Here is a 9,155-nt window from a genome sequence, read left to right as displayed (position 1 = left end):
CGACTATTCTCTCGAGGAAAGAAACTTACATTAAGGATCTGCTTCAAGTACACACGTGGAGGAGTCTATCCACTGCATAATAGGGCAGGCACAATAGTGAGAGAAGTCTATCACGCATAGTTGTAAGGGGTCAGGGTAAATGAAATCCATTTATCTATCCATTCATCGACTGTACGTGGAGGATCATCACATCCCCCCCCCCCTCCTTCCTAACCGCCAATCCGTAAGGGGATTAGCCTTTATCAATGAAAGCTGAAAAGGATCCATACTTCAGCTAAAAGCACTTTCATTATATCGACAATATGATGTAATGGTGCACCATGCCTAGCACCCCGGTCTAAAAAAAAAATATAAGTATGGTCTCGCTCCCCCCTTGAAATTGACAGTTGCTCTTCTTCATCCACTGTCAAGGTTCATACACAGTATTTCGCCCATCTTGACTTGTTTCTTCATCTACGCAAGTTTAGAAATTCTTCAAAATGTCAACCAATTATCAAATGGGGGACGAGGACTATAAACAGCTTGGCAAAGAACTTGGACCCCTTGGCTTTGGAATCTACTACCTTTGTAAGTGGACAACCATGGAATATAGAACAAAACTGATTATGCTTAGGGAATGCACTCGCGCCCTCTTACAAAGGGGGTGGCAAGCCACTCACAGGCTGGTGTTTAGCTTACAATTACGACAATGATCTTGTTTTTCTGAAAACCGAAGGATATTATACGGGTTATCTCTCGGATCATCCCGCCACGCGTAACTCGGAGAATGATAAAATTATTTACGTGCCGGCCGGAATTGATGTGAAGTCGCGCGACTCCGATGCGAGATTTATGGTTCTGCATGAATTGTTTGGAAAACACTTGGGCAGGGATAAGCTAGTTGCATACGCCCACTGGTGGAACGGCTATGAGGTTACTGGGACGGAGAAGGATTATTACATGGGGTTAATTAGAGCAGCCCGAGAGGAACAGAACAAGAAGTGGGGTCCCGACGTTCTAAGCATAGAAGAACAAGACAAGAATGCTCGAGCTCGGGTTAGTGAAGGGTTTTAGCCGAATTTGTCCAATTGAGCAGTGCCACGATCTGTTTACATAAAAATTGAAGAAAAGAAAACAACTTGAGCATAGATCAGATCATCAGAATAAACATCGGGCTGAAGGTCACGCTGCCACACGTGACCCCATCGGCCTCAGCACAGTCAGTATTGATTAAGAACATAACTGATTACACCATATACACTAGTGCTTGCTCTTTGTCCTTGTAGGAATACATCTTTTCCAAGTGACCGTTTAGCGGTTAAAGGCTCTGTCGGAAGGCCTTGGTGGGGCTAACAGGGGGTTATGATAGTGCCTAAGTTCTTCCGAAAGCAGAGGCATTGCCAGCAAGATTCTTTGCGAGTCACTTGATTTGATGTTGCCTTCTAAGACATGATAAATGCCAAACGCAGGGTCGCCTTAACACTTCCTGTATTATCCACAACGGCACAGAATATCCCACCGGTATCGTTTATTCAACATAACTCCACACAGACAAAACATGAATCACGTTCCACATCGCTCTGGGGTCCATCAAACCAACCCCTCCCCCGAAATCAACCCCAAATCCAACTCATCCAGCCAACTCAAAAACCCCTCAGAGGCGACTCCCACCCCGAGCGCCTCGGACGGAAGCTGGAAGCCCTCGACAAACCCCGGCGGTAGGAACTCGCCCGACTCCCGAACCATCGGAGCGATCACATCAGCATCCGTGGTGCCGGCTCCGACCACCCCCTGCTGATGATTCAGCGCATCATCCAACAACCGACTCACCACCTTGGTCAGCTCCCTGGCGGCGACGGCGGTGGTCGACGGCGGCAGCTGCGTGGCCTGCACCCAGGCGAGGAGCACGCTGAGCGAGCGGATGATCTCGGCGCGCGGGGTGGCCGCCGGGAAGGCGCGGTTGGCGAGGGTGTGGCTGTGCAGTTCGGTGACGAGGATGCCGGCCGCGGGGATGCCGTAGCTCAGGTACTTTTGTCTCTCTTCATTAGTCTAATTTTGGGTCGAAGGGGGAGTGGGTTGGAGTGGGTAACGTACGATGCAAGCGAACTGGCGCTGGATCTCGTGGGAGTGGAACATGCGCGTCAGGTCCATGACCATGGACAGCACCTGCAGGGCGGTGTTCATCAGGTCGGCGGTGGCGTTGTCGCTGTTGGTCTTGCAGCGGATGCGCTGCAGGTGCAGGACGCTGAATTGGTAGTCGAACTGCACGAGGATCCGCGCCAGGCATTCCATCAGCTCGCTCTCGGGGGTTTGCCAGCAGTCCTGGGTGTAATGGAAGCGGGTGGGGATTTGTGTGAGGACTTCTTGGCAGAGGTGGTATGTTTTTCTTAGTTTTGTTAGTATTGGGAGTATACCAAGGAGAAAGAGAGCGACTTGAAAGTGGAACGGGCTAAGGGACATACTGCACACGATTGCTGTAGTCGACGGCGGATTTGCTGCCCAAGGAAAGTTCCAGGACATGTTCGCGGAGCGTGGACAGGAAGTGGCGGATGCGCATGACCGTCGCGGGCATGAAGCTGCTCTCGCGGTGCCAGCCTTGGTCGTCTAGACCGGCAAGTACGGCGCTGAGGGACGGCCCGTCGAGGAAGAGATCCTCGTCCGCGATGTCTAGCGGAGGGGCTGCATCGCAATATTGGTGCGGGAGACGCGGAGGGCGCCCCATCAGCGTGGCGAGGTTCTTGTCCGTGCGATGGGTAACGGCCAGCATGCGCTTCCTCGTCTCGGCCAGGAAGAAAGGCACATCGCGCGAGGGCTGGTGGTGGAGGCCGATGGTGTAGATATTGGAGATCAGGTCGCCGAAGAGGCTGTAGAGCCGTTCACCTGTTTGTTCGTGAGTCTGGTGCTGGAGTATACACAACAGGCGGGTCACTTACTGGTGTCGCCCAGTACCTCCATCGCCAGATGAGCATGCATGTATCGCGCCCACAAGATCAGATCATTGACGTGCCCGAACTGTTTACTGATCTCGATGCACTCGTTGCCCGCCAGGACCATCTCCTTCATGAACGTCTCCACGGTCATCGTCTCCCCATGCGCCAGCTCCACGATATGGTGACCAGGATACCGGACCATGGCGCTGATTCCGGACGAGGCGAATACCAAGGCAATTAACTCCCACCTAAGGTTCGGGCCGGTGAGCTGCGCGTAGAAGTCGCCGGCCGACATGTCCCTCGAAACATCGAGGGGCCGTCCGGTCGCGGCAGTGATGGTCTCGTAGAGCTCCTTCCACTTGCCCGTGACGTCCCACGGGTTGCGGTCGATGTACGCCTGCACTCGGTCCAGCGAGTCTAGGATGATCGGGGCGGGCACCACGGTGAACCGGCTGACGCGATGGTACCACTCGATCTGGTCGCGGTGGAAGGCCATGGCGGAGGCCAGGCGAATCAGCCGCGACGATGCGTAGGCATGCTGGGTGCGCCAGTACTCGAATTCGGCGTAGAGGGACCGGTTCGCTTTGCCGGAGATCCCCCGCGGGGTCTCTTTAAACACGGAGAGATAGCTTGTCGAGCCCAGGAACTCGGAGTCTTGCCTGTGTTTGGTCTCGGTGCCTGTCTGCGGCTGGTCTGGCGCTGCAAGCTCCGGCGTCGGACTTAGGTCGGGAACCTCCAACAGAGGTTGGTGGATTGCTCCTCGTTTTGGGGTCGCACGAGGGCGCGCAATGCCCCCATCCTTGACCCGCGTCAAGGGGGCGGGGTGGTAATAGCACTGCAGTTGTCATTGTCAGCTGTGAGACAGAAATGAGTCATCTGGACTGTACCGACCTGGTTGGCATTGCCACGCGATTGGCAACGTCGGCAGATGGGAGTCGCATGGTCACAGCGGACCTTGGAGAGCCGACATGGCTCGCACGAGGTCGGCTTTCCGTTGCGACGAAGCATAAGACGTGGTGACTGTAGGATGATAGTCAGGAATAAAAGGCAAGAATGGTGGAGAAAACTAGCTTATCGCTTATCGCGTATCGCTTATCGCCGGCAGCGCGGCTCGGAGTCCGGCATAGACGGTTGATTCCGATGCCGATGTAGACATCGTGAATATGCAATCATTAGAAATGATATGTTTGCCGAAAGTAAGTTAGGCTGTGAATCACGCCATCTTGCTCTTGGCACTGAAGGAGCGACTGACTCGGATTGGTCTATATATAAACTGTCAGCACTGGTCTAGACGCTACATCTACACATCAACCCCTTGTACTTGGGCACGCATCCTCAACACAATATACAATCAACACCATCATAAACTCCAACCAGTAGCTCCAACCAGTCATCCACAACAAAAGACCTACCCGATGCCTCCCTGCACCCTCGAACCCATAAACTTAGCGGAACCCACGCAACACACGGAACTCCATCGCCAACGCACCCTCTGCGGCTGGGACCACCACCCCACCACCCTCGCGCAATGGCAAGCCAAACAAACCGAAGGCCTGAAGAACTTCTTCTGGATTGTCATCCCCAGCCCGGAGTCCCACCCCAACACTGAAGAGAACACCATCCGCGCGGGCCACATCTCCCTAGATGCCTACAGCAACCCCCCCGACCCGGACCTCGCGCGATCCGACAAATCCATCCTCGCCCTGCAGACCTTCTTCCTCCTCCCAGAGTACCGGTCCGCAGGGGTAGGGCGCCACGCCATGAAGCTAATCGAAGAGCAGGCCGCCCGCGAGCCAGCCTGCCAGTTCATCGCGCTGACGGCGCTGAGCAAGAAGTACCTGTATCAGGAGGGGCGCGAGTGGCGCGGGATCTGGGAGCGGATGGGCCAGCCCGTGCCCCCGTTCAGTATCCAGGAGTGGTATGAGAAGGCCGGGTATGTCGGGTGGAAGGAGGAGCCGCGGTACGAGGAGCGGAGTTTGGACGGGGAGGTGATTTGGTTGTGGGAGGTGTTTATGCGGAAGGAGGTGAGGCGGGAGGCTCTGTCGAGTGGAAAGGTGTAATAGGAGTGGTTTGAGGAATCCAACCAAGGTTGGGGCTTTTATTCCAGGAGGTTGTTTGACGTTGTGGAGATGCCTTGGGGCGTGAGTGACAGTTAGACACCACGGATGTTTTATGCGCCCAGGGCTTGGGGATTCGTATCCACGTACGCTTTCCGGCGTCGGAAACCCAAATCTTATGCTTGCTAGGCAGAAATGATTTTCAACTCTAAATTCTATTAGGAGAGAAATGGCTTGGGAAATGGTCTCAGAAACCGTGGTGCTTCGAAGAAACCATTGTGTATACATGTATACAATGAAGGATACATACAATAAAGATATGACGCGGCGCCATTAGCAAGCACGAAACCCACGTTGGCCGTTACTTGTCAAACCACCGCCATGTGCAGGTGATCACTTTCGCATGAGACTTAATGATATTAATAGCGGGTTCCGACCGTGGGTTGGGGGATGTCAACCACGATTTCATTGTGCCGGTCGATCCAGCTGACGGGCCATCACCTTAAAGGCCATTGAGTAACCGTGGGATGGATTCTTCACCTAAAGAAGGTGACGTGGGAATTCTCGTATCATGCTAGTATCTTGCAGAGCATCTCATGACATCATGCACTTTTCTTCGGTTGAGGGTCGACTACTCCGTAGACCCTAGCAATAAGGTTGGTCAGATTAGAGGATGACTTAGCTCTCACTCAAAGTTTCCTACCTGGCTACTCAATAGCGAACGGGAAATATGATGGAAAACCTGGAAAGCACACGGGTCCATTCCGAGCCCCCCCCCCAAACGGGCCTAGTTGCAGATCCCAGCGGGGCGCACCATTGATATTCAATGCATCAATGCTTTTTTTATTGAACCACCCACACCCAATCCCAAACAAACCTCGTCCTTTCAACCCAGCTCTGCGGTTCTTTGTCACGGCCCCCCCTCTCCCCAAACAAAAGATCGTGACTTCATTCCTCGTATCCCTCGTCAAAATGGTAATCCCCCTTGCCAGACAAATCCTCTCCTCACTGAAGTTCCACCCCGACCGGGGGACGTAACCGGAGAAAGATGGACCGGACCCAAGAACCCTAATGCAAGGGCGCGCGCAAGGGGATTTCGGTCGTGGAATTGGACGCTGTCAGTGTCAGTCCTTCTCCAAAGCAAGTGAGCCAAGGGGGAATTGTAATTTCCCAATTGCGTGACGCAGATTGGTGCGTTGTGGTTAAAATTGCGGTCTCAGCAGCTGAGAAAGGAAGTAGGACAGAGATATACTACCTTGGAGCAGACGGACGGGGAAATCACGTTCCGGGTGAGACAGGTTCGATACGATGATGATCGACCCTCCCATGCCTTCGATAATTGGTTTGCACCGGAATTAGAGATGCCTACGGTAGCCAAGAAAGGGCCAGCCACAATGAAACCTGAGCCTGACCGCTGGATTGATATAAAGGATGTAGGCCCTACCGCCGGTGGGTGAGGGAGAGTGAACGTCAACTCGTGTCTCCGGCTCCCAGTCTACCATGCGGGCATTTCGACTCCTCCAGACATTTCTGGGGTTAGGTGTGTATCCATACCCAGCCCGATCCCGTCCAGACGCAGAGTCCTAACAACAGAGTCAAAGCCCCCCTAGCAACCGCCAACATCGTGACCTTCTCCCCGTCCACCACCCACCCCAACCTCACCTACAGCGTGACCGTCCCGGACACGACGACGCAGCAAAATGCCGGCCCGATTTACCTCCAGATCCGGGCCCCGCGCAGCCTGCAATGGGTCGCGCTGGGCCAGGGCACCGGGATGGCAGGCGCCAACATCTTCGTCGTCTACGCCGGCGCGTCCGCCACGAACCTGACCCTCTCCCCGCGCCTGGGACGAGGACACATCGAACCGCAATACACAGACCTAGCCAACGCAACCCTCCTCCCCAGCAGCAGTATCAGCGACGACACCATCGAAGCCAACATCCTCTGCACCAACTGTTTGGCGTCGTGGGCCACCCCCTCTTCCACAACCTACAGCCCCTCCTCCTCCTCCGCCCCCTTCATCTGGGCCTACCACACCGGCGACCCGCTCCCCTCCGCCTCCCAGCAGGAAACAATCACCATCCACACCGAAATGGGCAGCACAACCCTCGACCTCACCAAAGCCCAATTCTCGCCCCCGGACAACGCCAGCCCCCAGGATGCCGAATTCAACCCCTTCAACCCGACCTCCGCATCCACATCCACCACCACGCAAAGCGCAGCGGAAAACACCCTCCCCTCCCCCACGAAAACGCGAGCAATCCTCATCGTCCACGGCACCCTGATGGGCCTAGCCTTCCTCCTCTTCTTCCCGCTCTTCGCCCTCCCCATCCCGCTCGGCCTGAAATACAACATCCCCGCCCTCCACGCGCCCCTCCAGCTCTTCACCCTCTGTCTCATCGTCGTCGGCCTGGGCACGGGCGTGTACCTCGCAACCACGGTCTCGACCCTGAAACACGCGCACCCCATCATCGGGATGATTCTGGTAGGGGTGCTGGTGCTGTTCCAGCCGGTGGCAGGCTACCTGCAGCACCGGCATTGGAGGCGCGAGGGTGCCAAGAGTGTGTTTGGGTATGTGCATCGGTGGGTTGGGCGGGGAGCCATTATCCTGGGGATGGTGAATGGGGGGTTGGGGTTTGCCCTTGCCGGACGCGGCATGGGTGGGATCGGGAGTAGGAATGTGCCGGTTGCCGGGGTGGTGGTTTATTGTGTTGTGGCGGGGGTGGTTTTTGCGGTGTATGTTGTGGGCGTTGTTTGGGGCAAGACGAAGGTTTTCCATCGGGGGGAGGGGTTGAAGGTGATGGAGATGGGAGGAGGAGGGGGGAAAGGGGAGGCGGAGGGGGGACATCGGGAGAAGATTTAGCTTTTGTTCTGGATAGGGTTGGGAACTGTGAGGTAGATTGGTTGTGTTTGGATTCTAAGAAGGATTTAGGGATTTATGTTGGAACGAAAGGGGTGAGATTAATGTTTAGTTCATTCGTGTCTATGTTCAATAATAGTTATGGTATAGTATGGTCGGGTCGGGTCGGATATAGTAGCACTGCTTAAAACTTCAACACAGCCTTGCCCTTGTTCTTTCCGTAAAAGATCCCCACCAGCCCCTCGGCCGCGTTCTCAATCCCCACCGTCTCGTGCGTCAGCGCCTTGAACGACCCCTCCTTGATCCACTTCTGCACCTTCTCCTGGTGCTCCTTGGTGTACTTGTCGCCCATGCCGGGGTCGTTGACAATGAATCCCCGCATGGTCAACCGCTTGGTCAGCACGTACGAGATGTTGCTGATCGGGTAGGGGGTGCCGTTGTACACGGAGATCATGCCGCAGACGACCACGCGGCCGAAGTTGTTGATCGCCTCCAGGGCGGCCTCGAGGTGCTCGCCGCCGACATTCTCGTAGTAGATATCAATTCCATTCGGAGCGAGGCGCTTGAGCGCGTCCGCCGGCTTCTCCTTCTTGTAGTTGAACCCGCCGTGGAAGCCCAGCTCCTTGGTGATGTACTCGAGCTTCTCGTCGGAGCCCACGCTGCCGATGACCGTCAGGCCCTCGTGCTTGGCCAGCTGGCCGACCAGCTGGCCCACGGCGCCGCTGGCCGCCGACACGAAGATCGTCTCCCCCTTCTTGGGCTGTCCAATCTCGTACAGCGACGAGTACGCCGTCAGTCCCGGCATGCCCAGCGCCCCGATGAACACCCGGATGTCCTCAATGCCCAGCGGGTTCTCGAGCTTCTTGACGTACGGCAGCCGCTCCGCGCCGACGGAAATGTACGATTGGATCGGGAGGTAGCCCTGGATCAGGTCGCCCTCCTTGTAGGCAGGGGTGTTGGAGCGGAGCACCTTGCCGATGACCGCGCTGTCGATGGGCTGGCCCAGCGCCATGGCCGGCGAGTACGACTTGACCTCGGCCGGGCGCATGCGGCCGCGCATGTAGGGGTCGAAGCTGGCGTAGAGCGACTGCACGAAGATGCCGTTCTCGGGGGCCGCGGCGTTGGCGTCGTAGGAGACCGGCTCCAGGCCGATGTGCTGGCCCGGCACGGGGTAGCCCGTGGGGATTTCCTTGAAGATGAGGGCCTTGTTTTCAGACATGGTGTGTGTGTTATGTGTGTGTGTGTGTTTTGGGAGAATGTGTTGCCATAAGTGACAGCAGCGGCCGAACCACCTTTATATGGCTGCTACCAGTGGGGCAACGGCCCCAG

The 9,155-nt window shown here is 55.9% G+C and overlaps 5 protein-coding genes across 5 annotated transcripts; 3 read left to right on the top strand and 2 right to left on the bottom strand.

The window, feature by feature from the left end:
• The first annotated feature begins 405 nt into the window (after nt 1-405).
• Nucleotides 406-1,172, top strand: ASPACDRAFT_1886988 (uncharacterized protein). Its single transcript, XM_020198442.1, has 2 exons — nt 406-567; nt 614-1,172. The coding sequence occupies exons 1-2, from the start codon at nt 480-482 to the stop codon at nt 1,051-1,053; spliced, it is 528 nt and encodes a 175-aa protein (XP_020057631.1). The 5' UTR covers nt 406-479; the 3' UTR covers nt 1,054-1,172.
• A 397-nt stretch (nt 1,173-1,569) lies between these two features.
• On the bottom strand, nt 1,570-3,917 carry ASPACDRAFT_25865 (uncharacterized protein; the record flags this gene model as incomplete). The annotated part of the gene is given in 5 exon segments (XM_020199370.1): nt 1,570-2,018; nt 2,070-2,428; nt 2,442-2,859; nt 2,913-3,744; nt 3,801-3,917. The coding sequence occupies 5 exon segments, from the start codon at nt 3,915-3,917 to the stop codon at nt 1,570-1,572; spliced, it is 2,175 nt and encodes a 724-aa protein (XP_020057630.1).
• An 11-nt stretch (nt 3,918-3,928) lies between these two features.
• Nucleotides 3,929-5,131, top strand: ASPACDRAFT_77089 (uncharacterized protein). Its single transcript, XM_020204873.1, has 2 exons — nt 3,929-4,171; nt 4,322-5,131. Exon 2 carries the CDS (start codon nt 4,325-4,327, stop codon nt 4,967-4,969), a length of 645 nt encoding a protein of 214 aa, XP_020057629.1. The 5' UTR covers nt 3,929-4,171; nt 4,322-4,324; the 3' UTR covers nt 4,970-5,131.
• A 1,335-nt stretch (nt 5,132-6,466) lies between these two features.
• Nucleotides 6,467-7,829, top strand: ASPACDRAFT_59011 (cytochrome and DOMON domain-containing protein; the record flags this gene model as incomplete). The annotated part of the gene is made up of 2 exons (XM_020203405.1): nt 6,467-6,506; nt 6,568-7,829. 2 exons carry the CDS (start codon nt 6,467-6,469, stop codon nt 7,827-7,829), a joined length of 1,302 nt encoding a protein of 433 aa, XP_020057628.1.
• ASPACDRAFT_1879874 (MDR family NADP-dependent oxidoreductase) lies at nt 7,759-9,045 on the bottom strand (the record flags this gene model as incomplete). Its single annotated transcript, XM_020198181.1, has 1 exon — nt 7,759-9,045. One exon carries the CDS (start codon nt 9,043-9,045, stop codon nt 8,011-8,013), a length of 1,035 nt encoding a protein of 344 aa, XP_020057627.1. The 3' UTR covers nt 7,759-8,010.
• Nucleotides 9,046-9,155: the final 110 nt, after the last annotated feature.

The sequence above is a fragment of the Aspergillus aculeatus genome (assembly GCF_001890905.1).
Source record: "Aspergillus aculeatus ATCC 16872 unplaced genomic scaffold ASPACscaffold_5, whole genome shotgun sequence".
NCBI classification, from domain to species: domain Eukaryota; kingdom Fungi; phylum Ascomycota; class Eurotiomycetes; order Eurotiales; family Aspergillaceae; genus Aspergillus; species Aspergillus aculeatus.
Note: the sequence above shows the minus strand (reverse complement) of the source record. Positions and strands in the feature narration are given on the sequence as shown.